The 24,342-nt window shown below is 38.6% G+C and overlaps 1 protein-coding gene across 8 annotated transcripts in view; it reads left to right on the top strand.

Moving 5' to 3' along the window:
* The window catches only part of wasf1 (WASP family member 1), a 92,191-nt gene that overhangs the window by 50,263 nt on the left and 17,586 nt on the right, over window positions 1-24,342 (top strand). For all 8 annotated transcript variants that reach the window (XR_008388187.1, XM_053646238.1, XM_053646265.1 and 5 more), the window contains 2 exons: window positions 9,543-9,696; window positions 19,267-19,384. Coding sequence is in view for 7 of the 8 variants with exons in the window: in XM_053646238.1 (XP_053502213.1) it covers window positions 9,543-9,696; window positions 19,267-19,384 (272 nt within the window). In the remaining variant the exon portion in view is untranslated. The remainder of the gene's footprint in view (window positions 1-9,542; window positions 9,697-19,266; window positions 19,385-24,342) is intronic.

Below are 24,342 nucleotides of genomic sequence, written 5' to 3'. Positions count from 1 at the left end.
TTCCTTACATTTACTAGTCTTCTGTTAATCAACCTCAGTCATAGTAGGAAATAAAACCTAGGCAAAGTAACCAGGCACACTCATTTTTCTCACCTTCAGCGCACAATGTTATTCTATTAAACGGCATTTGTGTGAACTTATTGTCTGCTAAAATGTAAGGTGAAAAATAAGGTCCTATTTGTAGTTTTTGCAAAGAGAGGAATAACTGTAGAAATGTGAGAGGAACATAATCTGCTGTGTTTATTGAACGTAAATAACAGCCAAGAAGTAAAATTAATAACGCTCTTATAAAAGTGAATTACATTGCAGCTTGGTTTCATAGTCGTAATACTGCATGCCGTGTGTGTGTGTGTGTGTGTGTGTGTGTGTGTGTGTGTTTGTGTGTGTGTGTGCATGCACAATGTAACAGCCTTCACTGATGACTCTGTAGGGACCAGAGATGAGCTTTATTTCCCTTAGAATTTGTCTTTTGTCTTTCACTCTGCATCCTGATGAAAATTTAACTACATGCTTTGACTACATTTTAATGGGATGCTGTTACACTTAACTCTGGTTGCTTATCTTGAGGACTGAATTAAACATTAAAAGGCAATACAACAGTAAAATACTAAATAATATAATATGCTGGATCAAGTGCTATTTTACAAGCTTACGAATAATAAGTAATAAAATAATAATAAAGCCATATTGTTTAATTAAACAGACTTAAATAGAATTTTCAGGAATAAATGAACTACACTCCAAATTAGGGCTGGGAACATGTTTGATACTGATACCAAGCCAATCCATTTTTATTTCTGTACGTGTTTGTTCCTTTTCACACCTACAAGATGAAATCGAACTGTTGTATTTAATATGTCTCATTTATGAAACCTTCAGAATAAACGAGTGCATACAGTATGGCGATATGGTGTTTTAATGCTAGTCCACTAGATGACTAATAAATGCCAGGTTAGGTGCTAGCTGCAGAATCCAGACATGTTCATATGCTGACAAACATACAGTAGTAGTAGCTAACTATTTCTTGCAAAAGTTAGAAAGTTGATCTGTAAACTGTTCATTTTCCTGCTGATGTGTTCTCACTGTAAATACTTATTTCTGTGGAGGATTTTATTGAACGAGATTAATCCTGTGTTTAATCAAATGTTTTATCAGGTTTGATTTATTACCTTACTTTGTAGTTACTAGGTTTAGGTGTCCAAATATATTTTTAGAAAGTACAGAAAGACACTATCCTTTGTGACATGTTGTCTTGTAATGGATAATCAGACTGATGCAAATGCAGTTTCAGCTTTTTATTAAAGAGAGGCAGGTAGATAAATCCGAGTCGATGGGCAAAGAACGTGGTCTCAAAACCGGCGAGGGGTCAGGCGATTGACAAACGGGCATAAACTGGGCTTAAACATGAATCCAAAACACAAGGACAAAACAGGATCAAAACCATGAAACGAAAACAATGAACAATGAACAAGGCTTGGTAACGCACTGGCGGCAAAACACAGAAATGATACTTCTCACTGAACATGAGGGGTTTAAATATTAAACATAATCAAGGGGATAACACAAAACAGCTGAGACGTTTGGAAATAACCAATAACGTAACAAGGGCGGAGACAGGAGAAAAACCAAAACAAAACACACGTGTTAAAAGTAAAAAAAAAAATCAATGAAAACCGTGCATCATGGACCCAACTAGACTTAGTCGTTTGACCATTTTAAAAAAATAATTATGTTTTAATAGTCTTTATGCTGTCATTTTTGTCCAAAGTACCAAAAACAGGCAATGAGGCATGTTGGTCAGTACCTTACTCATATTAGATGTCTATTTCTATGCTTGCTGTCTTCTCGTTCATACTGTAGATCATCTTTTTTTCCCTACATTTTTAAATGTCTCTTGATTTTACTGTTTACATTTAATAACAAAGGAGTCAGCATTTTCTATCCCTGATTTTATTTATTTTTTTGGCTTAAAGGCAAAGCTTGTGTTTAGAGGTGGTGTCTATTCACGATTGAAAATCTCTGTTGTTTCTACTGAAGAAAAATATGGCAAGCTTGGAGGCATGAACTACACTTTGCATGATCTGAATAGCACACCCATAAAATCAATTACTGTATATAGCTGCATAACCCAAGTCTGAGTATGTATAACTTTCCTTATGTAAATATTAAAGTAAGTTTCTGAATATAAATATAACCCAATATCCTTGTACTTATCTGCCACACAACAATGTCTTTAAGTCTTTTACTCTCTTAAACATTTCAGCTTCTTTAGTTATTCATCTTACTGCATATTATTCAGTACCTACTATGGATTATTATTAGACAACTACAGTGAAACAAATAGTGAAGTATGTGAGAGGTGAAAAGGGTAAATCTGCCAGTAGGTTTTGGGAATTCAACCCCTTTAAACTCCCAGGATAGTCAGCATGTCCAGACTAACATTCCTCCTATTCAAAACTACATACCTTGTTATTACTGAATAATATGTGGTAGTTAAACGGAGAGGTTATAGGTTCAACTCAACTTAATTCACATGAATATGCACATCTTCAGTCTTTTACTCAAGTAGCCATGGCATTATCAGAGTTTGTTTTCCTTCTTTTTATCCCCCTTTCTTTTACTCCGGAGCCAGAGAGTAACTCATTATGTATGAAGGTCAGGGAACAAGAGGAAGAGGACACAGGAAACATGCACAGAGGGAGGGAGATGGACAGATCCAGGGCAGTATAGAAAAGGAGGGTGTGGATCATATGTCACAATGTGACAGCACAAGAGGGTTTCAGAGAAGTAAATCAAAAAAGGAAAGAGGATGACGAAAAACTAATGATGTGACATAAAGAAAGAGACGTAGAGGCTTGAGTGAAGTTTGAAATTGAGGGAAGGTGAGAAAGTGGAAAAGAGAAAATCAGGACGCGGTAATATTGAGTCCTGCAGTTAAACTCAGTGGAGTGTGACGTGTGTGCGTGTGTGTGTGCGCATATGTGTGTGCGAGTACGTGTGTGTACGTGTGCGTGTGTGTGTGTGCGCGTGTGTGCACGTGTGTGTGCGCTACAGGTATTCATCCTTCTTTGGGGAATTGCTGAATCCTCAATACATGTGTAAATGAATATAGAACAGCTCCATGTTGACTTCTGTTTTAAAGAAAATGGAGATGGGGCCCAGAGAAAGAATGATAGACAAAGAGAGGAGGCCATGAGAATCCATTTGAGCTTCATTTACTGGTAATCTGCTCATTTCCTCTTGTCTCCAGCAGTGTATGGGTAATAGCTTATTGTTGTTCTCCAGTATGTGTGTGTGTGTGCGTATGTCTGTCTACGGCTCAGCAGTCTCACAAATCAGTGATGGTGGTGGATGATGGGATGCTTTAGTAGCCAAATGAGGTAGGGTAAAGAGTAAAGGGTATTTTTATACAATCCAAGCTTGTGTAAAAATATTTTTTAATGGGACATAGTTAACCATTTATACACCCTGTGACCAGGGGTGGTGCTTAACACCTGGATATCCCCTGCCACAAGATCAAGAAGAACGGACTCACCTATAACCGATGGTAAAGTTGTTCGGAGGTGATCACTACACTTGAACCACTAGGAGGGGCAATTTTGACATTGTAGAATCTGGAGAAGTGTCCCAGTCTTGCCCAGATAGCTGTAGCAAAAAATATCCTGGAGCATTACACCTGGAATGGCATGTCATGTTCGGGGCTAAGTGTCCACCCTGTTCGTAGGCCTTGTTGATGACTTCTGTCAGTCTCTGAATAGCACTACACATCTTCAAACTGTGGCATATAAATAATTGGTCTGATGAAGGCATAGCTGTAGTGCGGTTTAACTAGTACTGTGGCAGGTACCAGACTCTGAAGGGAACCTTTATACCTGCATAAAGGTAAATTGACTGGTTGAGAAACTTGGCTGACATGACCTTATGCATCCGGCCAGCTATGCACGCAGGGCAAGCTTACCCCAAGCCTACCTTTCTTACTGAGGTGATTGCCAGTAGAAAGGTCTTTTTTAGTGATACCTATTTCACATGAACATTCTGAATGGTTTCATAGATGGAGGACTGGAGGGACTCCAACACAAGGGGGAGATCCCATGCTCCTGGGGGAACGGGGTGGGTGGAATCATCTAGCTCATTTCAAAAGTGCTGATATGAGCTTACAAACTTCCAGTGAGGTGCCGTGTCGTGATGGGTTGAAAAGGCCACCACATACACCTACAGCATAGACAGGGACTTACCTTTATTCAACAGTCCCTGCAAAAGGTTAACACTTTAGGCACTGGGCGGCTCACCCAGTCCAATTGGTGAATTTTTGAACAGTTCCCACCTGACAATGCACAAAGCATCTGTCATGTACTAGGGGCTCTAGTGCTTAGGATCATTTCTTGGACTGCACCATTTCAGTTTTCAAACTGTGCACTGCTCCAAAGGGGCCAAAACCACAGGTCAACACCTCTCAGTTAATTTGTGTCAAGTCCTCCTAGTGAAGAAGTCTCCAGAGTGTCCAGCAGGAATCATGATTTGCTGACCATCTCAGGAACACAAGTAGAGCTCTAACCCTGCAAACGTGCAGAATCAGCGAAAGAGGTGGAAACTCATACAGTAGGCCACAAGGACAGTCGTGGGCTAGAGGTCCTTGACCATGAGGGCCGTTTGACTTTGTCAGGGAGAACCACACTCAACAGGGAGTGGACTCCTTGTTTGGCAGCAAAGTCCTCCTGTGCCTAACCAAACTGTTCCCAAATCAGCTGCACCAATACTCTCCTGGGCAGTGTGTTTGGCATTCTGATGTATTAACCAGGCAAGTGCAGTGAGTCTACTTGTCTGTGAGCCCACTTGAGCATGCAGTTTACATGCAAACTTCTGTGACCCTGGTGAATTATTGAATGTACCCGACCTTCAGTATGTTGTCCAAAGCAGATCAGGACCACTAGGAAGAATCTGAGGCCTGCCCAGAGTTGCAGTAGGTTGATGTGTTCCAATCTCACATTGTGGTTCCACACTGCCCCTGCACCTCTGTTGAACCACACTGCTCCCTAGTTGGTGAGGAGGCTTCCACACCATACCCTCTATCCTTATTAACACCGATAACACAGAGCGTGAGCGTAGCAAGCCACTAGTATGATACAACAACAGCCTAGCTATCTTGGACATCGCAAAGTGTAAGCTAATAATAGCAATTCAGGCTAGCAATTCACAGCTTCAGCAGAGAGTGGAATGGATTCAGTTCTTACGATGGAAAAAGAAACGGAAGACAATGGAAGAGAAAAAACAGAGTCTATCACAGCTTTGGAGGCCAGAAAAACAGATAATGAGAAGAGAAAAGGAGTCTATGTGATGGTACATCATGGTACATGGGCATTTATAATAAACACTGTGTATTAAGTACCACCCCTGGGGGTTAGGAGAGGCAAAATGAAACTTGTTTTGTGATGTTCCACAACATTAAATATAAGTATAAATAGATTACAACATTTCACTCTTTAATAAATTATTATCAGAGCAAATTTCTGTTGTATAAGAAGAATAAAACACTTCAGGACATGATGTTAAAGGAAAGTAATTAACGTCAGGGAGGTAACAGTAACAGTTTTAATGATCGAGGGTTTGGGATTTAAAAATGGTCCTTTTTTAACATGACTTCTGTAATGCAGAACATTTTCTTTTATGCATAACTTTATCAGATTAAATTCATTTTCCACTGAAGTGAACCATCTTCTTCTCTGTCTCATAGTTACAAAACACACTTCTCTGTGTGTGTGTGTGTGTGTGTGTGTGTGTGTGTGTGTGTGTGTGTGTGTGTCTGTATGTATGTATCACTCACAGGGCTAAACTAATGGCCCATGTCCTTCTTTTTATGACCACATTATATCATTGCAATGTCTTGGCCTCATAATAGCAGACAACACCACCATCTCCCCCAAGGCCTGTTTCCTTCTCGTTCTCGCTCTTACTTTCGCTCTCTTTTTATAAAGAAACATTCTCTCATCTTTTCAGTTTGTATTAAATCTGCTGGTATGAAATGAGACTGATCTGTTTCATTTTGGAGTTCATTTGCAGGAGGGTGCAGGACTATTCTGAGATGGTGATGGCGCATAGACACAAAGCAGTAAATAACCATTGCTTTTCTTTCTTTCTTTCTTTCTTTCTTTCTTTCTTTCAATTAGTTATGGCAGAATAGCTGTAGATCAGGAAATCATTTTTTTCCTTCAGTACTGCAATACGATGTAATACTTGCCATTGTAAATCTTGTGATGTGGCCCAAATGATATAGTCTTTTTTTTTAAAAAAAAAGATCACTAATAATATACAATATATCAGATATACTCATTTACATATTTCTGTCATGTCATCTTCCTGTAAAGCAAGATGTTGTGTATATTAGAGTAAAGTGTGTCTGATTTTCCCATGTACTGTGTTTTGGTATCAATAGTAATGAGTCATAAAGGTATAAAGAACTAGGGCAAGGTTATAACGAGTAAAGCCCAATATAATGTATTGTAGTCGAGAGGACAACACACTGCAGAGAAAATAATAGCATGGTGAAACACTGATTTGTGATGTTGGTGAGCGGTACGGCTTACGCATGTGGCACTGAGTGAAAGGAAATTTCGATGTGATTCATTTCTTATCAGTGTAGTTACCAAATCAGTGAAGCTACAGAGGTCTACTTGATGTTGATTGAGATTTTACATAGTTTGGTCCTTTTGAAAGTATCTCTCTCTCTCTCTCTCTCACACACACACACACACACACACACACACACACACACACACACACACACACACACACTCACTCACTCTCTCTCTCTCTCTCTCTCTCTCTCTCTCTCTCTCTCTCTCTCTCTCTCACACACTCTCTCTCTCTCTCTCTCACACACACTCTCTCTCTCTCTCTCTCTCACACTCTCTCTCTCTCTCTCACACTCTCTCTCTCTCTCTCTCTCTCTCTCTCTCTCTCACTCTCTGTCTCTCTCTCACACTCTCTCTCTCTCTCTCTCTCTCTTTCTGTCTCTCTGTCTCTGTCTCTCTCTCTCTCTCTCTCTCTCTCTCTCACTCTCTCTCTCTGTCTCTATCTCTCACTCTCTCTCTGCCTGTTTTCAAAGAGCAGCAACACTTTTACTGCCTGAAAAGAACAGCACTGTCATGCTCAGTAGTTCTCAGAGTTTTATTTATGTTTGTGTTGGGTATGTTCTTTTATATTTCTTATATTCTTTTCAAGTTGCTATCAGTCTCCTTGTACAGCAGACAGACCACACTATTAGACTTTATGCTTTTATGGTATGTGTGTCTGTGTGCACGTGCGAGTGTGTGTGTGTGTGTGTCTGTGTGTGTGTGTGTCTGTGTGTCTGTGTGTCTGTGTGTGTGTGTGTGTGTGTGTGTGTGTTATTTAATCCTTCTCTTAGTACTGTGTGTCTGTAGGTCTAAATAGATTTTTTTTTCTCACTCAGTTAAACAGTGATATAGGAATAGAGAATCCCATACTTCTGTGCTTTTTGCTGAACAATAATTTACAAATCCACAGACAGTAAGCCTGTTCTGTTTTTAGTTCAAATGTCAGGTCCTGTGTCAGTTGGACACATTCAGAGGTGGTGAATTTCTTCTTCAGTAGAAAGGTCGGAGATGGGGTTTTTCGTCACCTTGAAAAAATTGGGGGATAGAAAATGCAGACTGAATAAGGAAATATATATATAATATATGTCTGTGTGTCTGTGTGTCTGTGTGTCTGTGTGTGTGTGTGTGTGTGTGTGTGTGTGTGTGTGTGAATATATATTTTTGTTGCAGTAAAAAAAATGTATAGGATGTAACATAAAACCAGGAGACTTTAATCAGCAATTTAAAAATTATAATAAATGAATAACGTGATATATGAATAAGAAGATGACAAGCATTGAAATAAAGATCTAATAGGAGTCTAGTATCTGTTGTTAGTTGTAATTATTACATCAATTGCAAATGGCTGGTATGGTGGTGCAGGGGGTAGCTTAGCTGCCTTATAGCGCCAACATCCCAGGTTCAATCCTGAGTTCGGGTTACTGTCTCTGAGGAGTTAGGTAGCTGGATTGTGTGTGAATGTGTGCGTTTCGAGTCCTGCATTGTTCTGGCATCCCATCCAGGGTGAATTGATGCCTGTTCCTACTTAAATGTTCTCTGATGAACACTGGTATGTTCACAATGCATTTAATGAGCTTGAAGATACTCATACTAGACCTACAGTGTACTTGTATAGTGTCCTTGTTTTGCGGTGGCATGTGCCCTCAATCCCTCAGGTGACATTAAAAAGCTCATAGTGTCCCTGGTGACTCTCCAAAGGGACTTCCAAGTACACTGACTGCCTGATGCTTTTGGGCAAATGAAAAGTACAAGTGGATCTGGCATATTTGTCACAGTGTTTATTCTGTGCAAAGGTTTTTTGGGGTGAGAAAATCGATGATGAGGATAAGATGTGAGATTATGACACTGCTGTATGTTGTAATACATATTCTGGGTAATGATAGTTATGTTGTTAAATGATTCTTCATCTTTTTAAAAAAAAAAAAAAAAAAAAAAAACATTATTATTATTTTTATTTATTTTAAATTTCATCATATATTTCCTAAAATTTCCGGGCATTTTATCCACGATTATAACTTGGATAGTATACCCTGGGAAAAGCTTCTCAATAACAATATTAGCAGAACTTTTTTTAGACACTAATCATGAATATGGTAAGTGTGATGATAATTAGGATAATAACAAGTACAAAGTTGATGTTGATTGGCTTGAATCGTTATTTCTATTCTGTCCCAGGCCAGACAAGTGATTAATTGTAGCTCTCTGTTTCTATCCTGTCAAATCCGTTATCATTAGCTGTCCATCAAACAGACAGAGAGGAATAGAAAGAGGAAATGAATGAGACAGAGCGAGAGAGAGATTGTATAAATGAGAAGGACCTCAGAACAAACAATAGATAAGTGAGTATGAAGTATTTTTCTGGCAAAAAAGATTCAATGAAAGTGGAGTCCTGTCAGATAAAGGACAAACTACACCATTTAAGGCAGTGCCTCTGTATGACATTGGGTTGTGTATATATAGTTCCTACAAACTTCCCTATCCCTTTAATTTTGTTATAAGCTCCTTTAGTGCATGGCATTCCCAGCACAGCGAGCACTGTTCTCATTTGTGTGCGACTCCGCACTTGTCCCTCATTGGTGTGCACCTGTTTATGTGCACCTTTATTACTCAGTATACATACGTTTTTATTCAATGTTGACCTCTGTTTGTTTTTTTTTTCTTCCTGTATGTTGACTCTGCTTTACATGGCTCTGTTTGCTCGTTTTTGATGAAGCTTGTATCTGACAATTTGGATTGTTAAAATGAATAAGATTTTACTCACACTGACATCCACCTGCCTGGAAATTCATGACATAAACAAATACACATATTCATTTCTACAAACAAGTTTATGGATGAATCACTATGGTTTAAAGCAATCCATTAAATTCACTCCGCAAATTCACAGCATAAAAGAGGTTTTTTATTCTTTCGTTTGTCTCTGTCTCTCAGTGTCTCTGCAGGACATCACCATGAGGAAAGCTTTTCGCAGCTCCACCATTCAGGACCAGCAGCTATTTGATCGTGAGTCTCTACCCATCCCGATGCAGGAGACGTTCGACCTCTGTGAACAGCCTCCGCCCCTCAACATTCTTTCGCCCTATAGGTCAGTATTTTTGGATCCTGTTCTCTAACTGGTTTTGCCATGGGAGAAACTCGATAAAGCCTCATTACCTAAAAACTGGAATGTAAATAAGTCGGAGAGCTGATGGATTAAATATTTTTCCATCTAAATTATGGATACATTTATTCATTTATTTTTTTCAGCAGTGCTGATCTTTTAATAGCAATGCAACACCATAATGAAGGACAGAGCTTGGAGGAGCTTTTGAGGTCTACCTCACCAGTGAGTGCAGGATATCTTGCAATAAGACGAAAGTAGAGGTTGCAACCACATGTTGAGTCACTTGATTCGACAGACTCACAATCTTCTCTTTTGTTTTATTTAAGAATTTTATTTTATTAATTACTATTATGGAAAGTGCTCAATCTGTGCAGTTAGATGTTGTGTGCTACTACTTTGGGAGTCACATTCAAAAAAGCATGTAAATTTAGAGTAAGCACACTATTCTAGTCTTTTTCACTATCCTGACAAGCTGCACTAGCATAAGAGTTAAGCAAAAAAAAAAAAAAAATTGCCCGTCCATCTACCTCTGCTAGTTTCTCGACAACACTGAGTGACTCTAACTCAGTGAAACAACAGTCAAGAATGAACATGAAAATGTGCTGAAATATATAAATAACAAGGAGAAACCAAAATGTCTCATGTGTAGAAGAGTTTTGGTGCACTGCAAAAAGTACACAGATATTTCTTTGCATAGACTGAAAATAATGCCCCCCCCCCCCCCCCCCCCTTTACAGTGCTGGATTCAGCAATATTGCCTGTATTACAAGTATAGTTTGAAGTTGGATGTGACGGACATGACATGCACTATTTCCAACACACTGCCTGACACTGTCTTATTCACTAGCTGGTAGGACAGTACAAGGAATATTCATTTGGTTTTTAGCCGTCACTTTATGTTAAGAAAGCAGCACATTTACTCCTGGTCCTTAATGAGATAACGCCCACAACAGGACATGCGGACATGGACACATGGACACAGATCCTTGCAGCACTCCAAGCTCTGTGGGTCTCTCTGGGTCTGTTAAAGCAAATGAGATGGCAAATTTGCCTGCATTAAAAATCACTGCCAGAGTGCGGTAAAAGCATTCTGCACCACCTGCCACTAGACCCAGGAAGCACTAGATGATCACCCACTTCTGTCTGAAATGTGAACTAAAGACTAAAGACAGCAAGATAACTTTAAGTGCCCTTCACATTATTCTTGTGAATTTGGGCTTCAGAACAACACAACAGTGGATGGAAGGAGATGCACAGAAGTACAAATCGGCCCACATTTGTTTACAATGACAGCCGAAAACACAAAGATGGTATCGTGATAGAGCAGAGCATGACTAAACCTCCGAGCAGTACTATGGGATCAATCAATCCTTAAAAGATGCAGTTTGTAACAGGCTGGTTTTCGCCTCTAAACTGAATCACTGGGATCTAATAACATTCAGACTATTCAGGTCAGTGTCTATTGATTGCACTGTCCCCAGGATATTGTTTAGTTTCATCATTGGCAGTGCCAAACACAAAGATCTACTCCACAGAGGTGAGAAACCCAAGCCAGTAGTCTATCTTGATTGTAGAAGTGTAGTCGCTGCTAGGAAAACCTGGAAATAGTGATGGTACATTGACCAGAGCACCTGGCTGGGTCCCTTTTAAGATATTTTCACTTTCACGTAAGCTGAGTAACGTACCAGGTCAGACTGCTTCCATTTAGGTTAGCTCTAGTACGCAGAGTGGTCACAAAGTGTGTGTAAGCTACCTTAGAACCCTTGCAATGTCATGCCATGCTCTGTGTGTACTCCCTTATCTGTCTGCCATGTGGACAGTCACAACAGCAGGTGCAGAGACAGACCGAGCCCCTAATCTCACATGTGGAAACTCTGCAACTAAAAATCAATCCCAAGAAGAATCGTTAGATTCCTGCAGAGATTGTGTAGATCATTGGTATGACTCATGTGTCAAGCGAGATTTCTTGACAGAAGTCAGAGCCATGTCTGTTGGACACAGCCAGGAAATTGCAAACAACCAAACACCACCCATATGCAGACTAGGATGTTGGCAGCAGCAGCCCCAGTAGTTAAACTGGGAACCCAGTAGTTAGACAGCAAATGCAGCCTATGCCCAGGCAAATTTCTAAAACGTTGGTACAGGTGATTTAGAACACTTGTTCGTGACCAGCTGCGTGTGTGTATTGTAGAGCACCGTAGAGAGGCTCTGCTGTCTAAAGACAGCTTAACTCATTTCCTTAAGGAAGTGATTTTGCAGGCATACTTGAACACATGTCAAGAAGCAACTTCTTCCTTTAAATGCCATTATAAATACTCTAAAGCTATGTGGTTCCTTGGGGGAAGTAAAAGGAGTATCAAATGTGGTCATTTGTGAAGTGACAACTACCCTGCCATTGGCTACATCCAGCAGATTTTGGAGATTGGATGCAAACAATGTTAGCATTATTTATGAGCGCTGTCTGCTCTTGTCTGACATGATTTGCTATGTTTAACCATTAATTCTGAAAGAAACTGCTCTGGCTATCTGGATCATATGGATCATAAAAGTTGAATGGAAGGGTACGTATAGTGTATACGTGTAGTCCAAGATGTGGTTATAAACTGTTTGCGAGTGTAGCAGGTTTGGGGTTTTGTGACCACACTCAACTCATTGCTCTTGTGTAGAAAATTTAAAAAATCATTTAAATAGCCTCAAGAGCAATTGAATTGTTCTGTTTCTTTGGGTATTTATCCTCATGTTAGTCATGTGTTTCTCTCTGCAGATGGCTTTCAGGGCCCACAGATGTATGAATAGGGTCAATTAGAAATATTAGCTGTGTGTGTGTGTGTGTGTGTGTGTGTGTGCGCGTGCTTGCTGTACCCTTTCTTATCTATTAATGGTTATTAATAGATAAGCCTGCCTGGCAGCTATATGTCTCTATAGTGGGTGCTTGGATGCTCTTTTTGTGATCTTGACCTTGAAGGAGAATGCAGACAGACAATATGTTGGTTATTAATTTAAGATGTATGTAATAAGATTTATGGCCCCGAGACATCTACTGGATAGGGTGTACAGGGTTGTATGAGTTGCTCTGATGCGGTTTCATCATGCTAATTTTTATTAAGTTTTTATTACTGTGGCAGAAGTATTTCTATACCTGTAATAATGACATCATTCAAACATACAACCCCAATTCCAAAAATTTAAATAAATGTAAATAAAAACAGAATGCAATGATTAGCAAATCTCATAAATCCATGTTATTCACAATTGAACATAGAAAACATATCAAATGTTTAAACTGAGATGTACCATTTTAAGGAAAAAAATAGGGTAATTTGAATTTGATGGCCACAACACGTCTCAAAAAAGTTGGGATGGGGACAACAAAAGGTTGGAAAAGTAAGTGCTATTAAAAAGAAACAGCTGGAGGAACATTTTGCAACTAATTAAGTTAATTGTCAACAGGTCAGTAACAGGATTGGGTATAAAAAGAGTATCTTAGAGAGGCAGAGTCTCTTGGAAGTAAAGATGGGATGGAATCTGGATGGAAGCAGATGTTGCTCTAAAACCTGTATATACCTTTCAGCATTGATGGTGCCTTTCCAGATGTGCAAGCTGCCCATTCCATAGGCAATAATGCACCCCCATACCATCAGAGATGCAGGCTTTTGATCTGAGCACTGATAAAAAACTGGATGGTCCCTCTCCTCTTTAGTCCTCTTTAGTTTAGAGGAAGCGGCCTCCATGGTTTCCAAAAAGAATTTCAAATTTCGATTTGTCTGAACACAGAACAGTTTTCCACTTTGCCTCAGTCCATTTTAAACGAGCTTTGGCCCAGAGAAGATTGCAGCGTTTCTGGATCATATTCACATATGGCTTCTTCTTTGCATGATAGAGCTTTGACCAGCATTTGTAGATGGCTCGGCGAACTGTGTTCACAGACAATGAGTTCTGAAGGTGTTTCTGAGCCCATGCAGTGATTTCCATTACAGAATCAAGCCTGTCTTTAATGCAGTGCTGCCTGAGGACCCAAAGATCATGGGCATGCAATATTGATTTTCACGCTTGTCCCCTACTCCAGATTCTCAGAATCTTTTCATGATATTATGTACTGTATATGATGAGATATTCATAGTCTTCACAATTTTTATTAAGGAACATTATTCTGAAATTGTTCCACAAATTGTAGATGCAGTGTTTGGCAGATTGGTTAGGGTTACCCTAACCCTAACCCTAACCCATCTTTACTTCTGAAAGCCTCTGTAAGATACTCTTTTTATACCCAATCATGTTACTGAACTGTTGCCAATTAACCTCCCAGCTGTTTCTTTTTAGTAACACTTAATTTCCAGCCTTTTATTGCCCCTTCCCAACTTTTTTGAGACGTGTTGCGGCCATCAAATTCAAAATTACCTTATCTTTTTCTTTAAATGGTACATTTGCTCAGTTTAAACATTTGATATGTTTTCCATGTTCTATTGTGAATAAAGTATATGATTATGAGATTTGCAAATCATTGCATTCTGTTTTTATTTACATTTCACACAGCATCCCAACTTTTTTGGAATTGAGGTTGTACCTTGTAAATAAAACTTGAAATGAAACAGAGGGAGGTAGGGTCAGTTAGGGCAGTGGTTCTCAAAGTAGGGTCCAGGAAGCATAGCCAGGGAATCTGTGACTTATCAAGTTATTATATTTGTTATTATATTTAGGGGCCCAAGCACCAAAGTCACTTCTGACCTACATTATCAAACTTATTATATTCAGGGGCCCAAGCACCAAAGTCAACTCCGACCCAATGTGTAGAAAGTTCAGGAATAGAAAGTTCTATGGCATGCAAAAATATTATTTTAAATCATTTAAATATTAAATAAATCCATACTGAGGGAGTCTGTGGAATTTATTTTACAGTTAAAGGAGTCCTTGGATACAAAATCTTTGAGGAAACTCCTTGGTTAGTGGAAAGAGGAAGGTTTGTCAGGATACAAACTGCTCCTTTAACACTGGTTATTATTGGGTCTCATATTCCATTCATCAAAATTTATACCCATAGCGATACTCTGAGTGTAGTTTTGAATTAAGCGTGCTTCATAAACATGGTATATATAAAATTTTCATCATGCCTCAGAATGTATCTCTCTCTCTATCTTTCCCCCTCTCTCTCTCTCTCTCTCTCTCTCTCTCTCACACCCTCTCACCCTCCCTTCATCTGTTTTCTCACGTTTCCTCATTACTCCAGCAGAACTTCAGCACCTGCGGCTGCTTCTTCTAGATGTGACAGCTGCTCCATCCATCACTTCTTCTCACACTCGTCTTTCCTTCAGCACATTCTCCTTCCTCTCCTCACTACTGTTCATTTTCTCCCATCTCATTCCCCTGGCTGCTGTTGTTTACTCCAGCTCCTCTCTCATTTCCCCCATGTTGCATGGTTTAATTTTTTACAACAGTGCTTGAGTTAGATCCTTAATGGAACACAGTGCACTGGAGCATTTTGGGATATCATACTGTGTTTGTCAGTAGTGTGATAAAAATAAAACTGCATTGGCCAGCATTAAAGTCTCATCTATAAACTAAAGCCATGAGGATTTCTATTAGGTTAATGCTGATTGTGTAGGCAAATAATATGCATGTAGAAAATATAAAAAGTAATGAATGACTTTTTAATGGCTTAGTCGCCAGAACGTCATCCTTTTAAATACGAATTGTGTGGTTCTTGTCGTTGTGTATAGCCTCCATAAGCGCCACTCTCACTAATCACAATGCTGTGATTACAGTGTTGCTGGTTTCTCTCCTGTTTGAAAGTTCTCTTTAAACCTTAACAAATTAACTATTGCAAGTTAGTTATCTACGGTGCTGTGAAAAAGTATTTGCACCGTCCTGATTTCTTCTGTTTTTGTGTATATCTCATACTAAATTGTTTCAGAAATTAAAACAAAATCTAAGATAAAATAAGGGCAATCTGGGTAAATACAAAATACAGTTTTTAAATGATAATGTTATTTATTGAACAAAAAAAGCTATCTAATACCAACTGGGCCTGTTTGAAAATGTATTTGCCCCCATAGTTACTAATTCTCCAAAGCTATGAAACCTCATTCATAATGCGGTTCAGCTGGACTAAACACAACCAGGCCTGATTACTGCAAATCCTGTTCAATCAAATCAACTCATAAATAGTACTTTTTCAACAGCAAAAGTTGGTTAAAAGGTCTTGCCCAGTAACACACTATGCCCAAGTTGAAATTAATCCCAAAAATAATGAGGAAGAAGGTGATTGAGATACATCAGTCTGGGAAGGTTTACAAAACTATTTCAAAGACTCTGGGACTTCAAAGGACTACAGTGAGAGTCATTATCTCCAAATGGAAAAACTCGGCACAGTAGTGAACTTTCCCAGAAGAGGCCGACCTTCCAAAATTCCTCCAAGAGCACAGCAACTACTCATCCAGGAAGTCAGAAAAGAGCCAAGGACAACATCAAAGGACCTACAGGCCTCTCTTGAATCAATAAAAGTCTCTGTTCATGACTCCATTATCAGAAAGACTCTGGACAAAAATGGTATCCATGGAAGAGTGGCGAGGTGAAAACCACTGCTAACCCAGAAGAACGTTAAGACTCGTCTGAATTTTGCCAAAACACACCTTGATGATCCTCAAACATTTTGGGAGAATTTTCTGTTGATTGATGAGTCAAGAGTGGAACTGCTTGTAAGACAGGGGTCCCGTTACATCTGGCATAAACCAAACAGAATTCCACAAAAAGAACATTAAGCATGGTGGTGGAAGTGTGATGGTGTGGGGATGCTTTGCTGCTTCAGGGCCTGGGCAACTTGCAATAATTGAGGGAAACATGAATTCTGCTCTATACCAAAAAATCCTAAAGGAGAATGTCCGGTCTTCCGTCCATAAGTTGAAATACAAACACAACTGGATTATGCAGCAAGACAATGATCCAAAGCATAGGAGTAAGTCCTAGTCTTAGAAGTAAGCAAAAGACTGTTCCCCAGTTATCAGAAGTGTTTGTTTGCAGTTATTGCTGCTAAAGATGGCACAACCAGATTTTAAGTTTAAGTTGACAATTAGATTTTCACATTGGTGTGAAGTGTGGGATAACTTTTTTTTTTTTTGCTTCAATAAAAAAAGTAAATAAATAAAAACTGTGTTGCGTGTTTACTCAGGGTGCCTTTGTTTTATGTTGTATTTCGTTTGAAGATCTAAAACTATTTATGTATGAGATGTACACAAAAACAGAAGAAATCAGGCTTGGTATCATACAAGCGCTTAATATTTTACAGCATGTTCCCTGAGATTTCACATCTACGTATTTCTCCATCCATCTCTCTTTTCTCTGCATCAGTACGCTGCAAACGTCTGATACAAAACTAGTTATAATGTGTAATTCTTTACATCAGAGCTGCAGTGCTTCAGTGTGTCCTATTTCTATTTCCTACATATAGGTCACAAAGCTCACCATTCCTCTTAACTCTTAAATGCCACCCAAATGTCACAGTTTTGTTTATTTTTCAGAAATGCTTTTTAATGGACATTAAATGCAGACAGATAATATTTTGTTTGTTCTTCATTTTTGGGCTTTAACTATTTACTGCATGGTGTTGTCATATGGCAAGAATTCATTTATCTCCAGTTTTTTGATTGGCAGTAATTCAAACCTACTATTTTTCCTATGTAACTGGAAAAAGGGGTCTTTGACATAACAAGACAAAAAAGTGCCATTTCATACATTTTGTTATTTTGACTATACGATACTTTCCACCATTGCACATTGTTGCCATATGGCAACAATTTACCAACTAAGCCCCCTCCCAAATTTTAAACACAATAGCCCTTATTCATTAGTATTGTAAAGAAACAAGTGCAGATTCAAGCACAAAAAATGGCGTATGAACTACTCCCTTAATTACATGTTGTACATATATGACTTGCCCCAATTTGATGTCATTTGCATATATTTTACATGAAACATACCCTAATGTATGCAGATGCTTGCATAAATAAAAAGATTTCTCTTGATAGCCTTATAAATAGCATTAAAGGTGCACTTAAAACTAAAAATTGAAATAAAATAAAAACACAGTTCGAAAGGATTGTTCAAGAGGTTTTTCTTTGCAATCCTTTTTTTTTTAATTGAAATTAATGGTACAGTATCGTGTAGGCATACATACTGTAGCTAGACCATTACAGAAGTGTGCTCTTTTATTTTATTATATTTTGATTATTATTTTTAGAAAGATGTAATTAACATTTTTTTTAAATAAATATATACAAGCTCTCCTACTCGGAGTTGTGCCAAGCTTTGCAAAAAGGTTTTCTCTGAGAAAGTACCATTTTTGCCAAAAATATTTTGGTGGCATCCGTAATAAATATAATGAACAGCTTTTGTATACTATTTACTGATTATTAATTTAGATACACTTCGATGGAGTTTATTTCACATTAGTGAACAAATCTTCATTTACCATGTCTTCAGAAAGCAAGAGTGCTTCTGAATACAGTGTATAAAAAAATATATATATAAACTTACTTGCAGCTCAAGTGAACTATTTGTGCTGTCTGTCGTAACTGACCGATCATCCTGTTTAAAACTTTACACCCCCCCCCCCCCCCCCCCGCTCTTAATGTTTCATGTTGCTTTCCTGAGCATCAGTGAACGTTTGCACCTTTTGTAATAGTCGTGTACGAGTCCCTCATTCGTCCTCAGTGTGAAAAGTTGGATCTGAACATCATATAGTCACTGTTGGGGAAAAAATGTCAAACAATGCAGAAGATGCTGGAAAAGCAAAGAATGTGCAGGACCTGGAGGATTTTTCTGCTCAGGACAAACAAGGGACTCATGAACAACTATCACAAAGCATAAAAACAGTCGTTGATCATCCAGGTAACAACACACAGTGTTAAGAATCGAGTGTATGTAGACTTTTGAACTGGTTCATTCAGTTATTATTGTGTCTTGTGGAGTATATGTAAACATCTGTTATGTGTAATAGCTTATTCAGGGCAGTATTAAAAAAAAAAAAAAAGCATTTTTATGATCCCTCTTTTATTTGAAATGATTAACATTTTGCAGATTCTGCAAGGTGTATGTACTGTAAACTTATGACCTCAACTGTATATTCCTGCATAAAACAGAAGTTAGTATAATAGTTTGAGTAGATGACCAGAGATACAGCCTCAGGAAAGAAAAAGTGCTAAACTATTGAAATATACATACTACAAGATCCCAGTGACAAGTTGCTACTTTTTTTTTTTTCTTGTTGCAATGCCCAAGTGTAAAATTGACACACATCCTTTCTCTTTGATTAAATTGTATTTTGTATTGTAGTTAAACTCAGGAAAATACTACTCCTAAAGTATTGATTTGAATTTGGATTAGTCTCTTTACTGCATCTACCTCATTTCCACTGAGAAAGTTGAGAAAATCAGTCCAAATGTCGCTCGGTTTTGCACGCCTGCACTGAAAATGATCAGTTGTATGTCGTTTTGCTGCTTGCTAGTGTGAACTTGCAGTTATACTTTATACTTTCTTTTTTTTAATATATACTTTCTGTAGGGATGATGGGAAGCAGGCTCTGAAGTTCTACACTAACCCATCCTACTTCTTTGACCTGTGGAGGGAGAAGATGCTGCAGGACACCGAGGACAAGAGGAAGGAAAAAAGGAAGCAAAAGGTACAGAGAGGGAAGAAATGGATGAAGTGTGGCAATCAAAGAAAGCACTCATGTCTACTGTGCATGGACAGTGTAATAATCAGAGGGCAGAATGTGTGGTCTGCACAATTAAGGATGATTTCATAAACTCATTCATAAATTTCGCTCGGTTAACTTCAGTAACCACTTTATCCTGGCCAGTGTAACCACTTCATGCAGGACACTGTGCATTCTCGCATTCGCACACTCGTTTACTGATTTCTAGGTGAATTCAGAATCACCATATCATCTTCTAGCATGTTTTTGGGAGGTGGGAGGAAACCGGAGAACCCGGAAGAAACTCACCTCCACATGGAGAGAACATGTGATATTCCACAGTTACCGGGTCACTCCCAGCTCAGTGTAACATGGCAGACTCAGACACGCGAATGAAGATCCATGTGCAGAAGATTTAATAATACAGAGAGAAATCACAGTCCAGAAGTCAGGGTCAAAGATGAGCAGAGGTCATCAATATCTCAAGGTTCAAGGCCAAAATAAACAAAGGGTCATGAAGGCAAACACAAAGGACACAGCTCAGAATTTAGGATTACACGGCATAGTGATTGGCCAAGCTTTGCGCTGAATCAGTGTCTAGAGGAGGAAATGTCCTGGGTCGTTGTTATACCCCGCCAATGGAGAATGCTTTTGTTGTTGTTTTGGTTTCTTTAACATTGCCACTACACTGTTCCAGAAAACATTGCGAATGCCAGCTCGATAGGTTGACGAGGCCATCTTGAGACTTTTATCTTAATAAATATTTTTCTTGAATAAAGTCACGTCATATTTCGCTGTTTATTTGGAGTGTGTAGCTGTTTCGTTAGCGTTAGCATGAGCAGTGTAGCTCCTGCTTAGTTTGCTGCAGTAGCCAGTATTGACATCGTTTCCTTCTCGGACTGCTGGGTTACAGCAGGATTCCGAGAAGGAAATTAATTTTATTAATGTTATGTAAATTACTTGAGTTACCATGGTGACAAAATGATGCCGACCAGCAGTATTTTTGGTGTTTAATCCAAGAACAGGCTCATTTGAGGTGGAATTGAGTGGAACGGTAGATCTATTAGACAATTAGACACCAGCATCGGCTGCTTGTTGATGGAAAGCACTGTGAGGGCACGCTGTGAATCACTCTTCTCTACAGCTCCACAGAGATGTGTCTGGATATATGACTGCAGGGTATATAAAAGATTGGGCCAGTGGGGGCGTGTGCATGTGTGTGTGTGTGTGAGAGAGAGAGAGAGAGAGAGAGAGAGAGAGAGAGAGAGAGAGAGAGATGCAGTGTCGTTGGTGTGTATACTTGGGTGAATGTTTTCGGTGATTAACAGTGTGGTCTGACCCGCCCCCACCATCCCCTTCGTTAGAGACCACCACAGCTTACACAGATTGGAAGTCCTCACGTTGACTGCTTCTAAATTACAGACTCACACACACACATACATACACACACACACACACACACACACAATGCAGACCTCCCTCACTCCACCACCAGAGGCTAATCAGTAGCTAATCAGAAGCAGATTGTGTTTCTATGCATGAAGGCAGTTTCTTTCTCTCTTTCTCTCCTCCTCCTCATCCCTCACCACCATTCTCTCCCCCTCTCTCATACTTGCCCCTGCGGCAGCATTTCAGAGAACAGTTTCTGTGTGTGTGTGTGTGTGTGTGTGTGTGTGTGTGCGTGCGCACGCGTGCATGTTTTATAATTTATGGGTATTATAATGATAAAAGAACAGGTAGGAGATTCCGTGGATAACAATGGGCTGCCATGACCCCACCACTCGATAATTATAGGGAACAATGTGACACGGGTAAGAAGTGTGTAAAGCATGTAATGCATCCTTTTGCAGTGGATGACATTCCTGCAGCACATACAGTCTTAATACTTTAACATCTAGCGCTCCTGTGATTATCCGTAACAGTAGAGGCTAAGCCCTGCATTCCAAATATAAATGGCTTCTATCAATCAGTCCTCTGGCATGCAAATACAAATACCACTAAACAAACAAGCGTCGTAAAAATAGAGGTGTTCAGTGATCTGAGAAAGAGCACAATTTATGAACTAGGTTGTTCAAAAGTGAAAGAGTGGCCAACATAACGAAAAAACAGAATTTGCAGCTCAGATAATATAATATAATAAACAGTGTTTAATTAGCGGTTAATTGGTTTTTTAATGATTACCCACCAAAACTAACAGCAAAAGCCCTGCATAGAATATGCACAAAACTACTATGGCATTTTAGGGACACTGTTTAAAAAACAAATTAAAATAAAAAATTTTGAGAATAAATTCATAGTATAGCAAGAAAAAAAAATAATAGCCAATGTTACGGGAAAAAAAGTTGTAATATTTTGAGAATAGTCATAATTTTATTTCGAGACAAAAACGTCATAATATATTGAGAATAAAGTCGTAATATGTTGAGAATAGTATATCGGGAAGTCATAATATATATATTTTTTAATGTGATAATATATTGAGAATAAAATCCTAAGATTGCAAGAATAATGTTGTAATATTAAGAGAGAAAAAAACATAAAATATTACATTTGCAAAAAAAAGTTATAACCGAGATTTTATGAGGAAAAAAGTCTTAAAATCTGATACTTCAAGAATAAAGTCGTAATATTACGAGAACAAAAGTCATAATATATTGAGAATAAAGTCGTAATATATTGAGAATAAAGTCATATTATTATATATTACGACTCTAAGCGGTTGCAATATGTTGCGGATAAAGTTATAATACGTATTAAAACCGAGTGGCGCACATCAGAGCAACAAAAATAAAGACATACTTCACAATGAAAGAAATTCTGTCACATCAGCACCAGATTATTATTAGTATTAACTGTCTCTCTTGTTGAAGGAGAACTCGCTGTCGCTTTTTTCCCAATGAGTTGGTTAAAGCAGTTGTTCATTTGTAGAACCTGTGAGACAAATTGCGTCTTCAATGAACTACAGCATCATGTTCCCCCAAACCAGCTCCACTGCTCCCTAGTGTCACGCTGTTTTAATAAAATAATATCCTAAATGCATATAGTGATATGCATTTTTAAAAAATTTCATAATAGATATCTACAGAAACGTTTACATTAGCTAACTAGCTAACTGCAATTTAACCATCTAGCAAAGAACAAAAGAAAGGTAAAGTTGTGTTTCCTGTTAAGTTCCTAGTTAGTTTTCTGTCTTTTCTACAATAATTTGCTCTGCCTAGTCTTACATTAGAATATGTTTAGCTAACTTCTAGGCTACCTAAATGGTGGCAACCTAGCTAATTAACGTTAGCTTACTCTCTTTTTACTGAAGGCGGGTGTGTTAGAATAGCACTGGTGCTCTCACCAAAACCCTAATGCGCTAGTCATTTACACATAAACTAGCCTCCATCTTTCATAGAGCATGACATGATGGCAGCCAGCAACATTCAATCAACCTCTGTGCAGAGGGAGAAGCAGGAGAAAGCTATTCGTTCTCATTAGATTAGCTGTGTGTGTGGGAGAAGCAGGCCTTGTATTAGACAGCATTACATTAGAGTGGAATAGATTAGGTTAGCACAAGAGTGATGGGACCCAGTGCTGGTGAAAGTGCTGGAGTGCAGCGGTCACATCCACTCTGTCCTCACTCCTCATTCTCACATATATTGATGCTGACACACTGTCTGGGGGTTTCTATTCTCCTCTCTCACACACACAAATACACACAGTTACACTTTTCAGTAAAATGGCTATGAGTATAAATCCAAATAATTCAGTTTTGCATCTGCGCTATTATCAAAGAAGATTTGGAATGATCATTTATTATGTTTGAAGAGAACCTACTATGGGATATACACTTACTCACTCAGTTATTCAATTTTCAAAGATTAATAGTCTCATACATTGGACGTTTCAGCCCAAAACTTTCAGCATCACGATCGAACGACAGACCTCATTTATCAGTTTATTTTCTCGTGAAGTTGTACATGTTTGTGCAAGCTAAACTGAACTAGTTTTGGAAAGGCAGATTTCACACACAAGGTGCAAAGCACATTCCTGACAGCTCATTTGCATGTAGTGGCTCCCACAAAACTAAAAAAAAAAGGTGCACAGAGACTGGGAGCATGAAATAAACGATCTGGGTAAAGCCTGAAAGGCAGAAGTGCGGAAGTTATTTTGACTCACTTCTATACCAGTAAAAATATGTAGTAGTAGTAATAATAATAATAATAATAATAATAATAATAATAATAATAATAATAATAATCAGTGAGTGCTAAAGCTCTCTTTCTTTCTTTTTAATATTCTTTAATTAATGCCAATAATATAAAACTCCTGGTTTTTACAAAAGGTTCTTGGTGGTATTCTCAGTCCCTGACCGAGTGAACTAGCATGAGGATGTGTTTCTGATCGAGACTCCGAAGCACTTCTATAAGTTGACAAGGGTGTCTGCTAAACACTGTTAACATAATAAAAATAAACAATTTAACCTTGGCAGTATTTGCCATTTATAAAGGTGCAGTAATTCATGCAAATGATGTGATTTGAACACATGCGTTTCCACCAGAAATTAAGCTTGATGTCCAGCTTGATAAATGAGGCCCAATGTAGAAACACAAAATAATTTTTATCAAAGGCCATCTCAGTTTCAAGAATAATAAAAAAGGATATTAAAATGTTCCTCATGAAAAAGTGGACCAAGATATTACAAGAAGTATTTCCAACTGTTACTCTGTCCAGGGCATGCATCACCAAATATTAATTATGGGGTACCAATAATTTTGAAAAGTTTGTACAACCTTTTAATGAGGGGTGCCATGAAATCTGGAGTTGGCCGTATTCTTCTAGTTGTTTATATGGACCAGCCTTAATTTCACTATGTGCGTGCGTGTGTGTGCGTGCGTGTGTGTGCATGTGTGTGTGTGTGCGCACGCGTGCTCACAGCCCTGAAGTTTAATTGCCTTTGT

This window comes from Ictalurus furcatus, chromosome 2, assembly GCF_023375685.1.
Source record: "Ictalurus furcatus strain D&B chromosome 2, Billie_1.0, whole genome shotgun sequence".
NCBI lineage: Eukaryota > Metazoa > Chordata > Actinopteri > Siluriformes > Ictaluridae > Ictalurus > Ictalurus furcatus.
The sequence above is the reverse complement of the archived record's forward strand: the minus strand, read 5'-3'. Positions and strand labels throughout refer to the sequence as shown.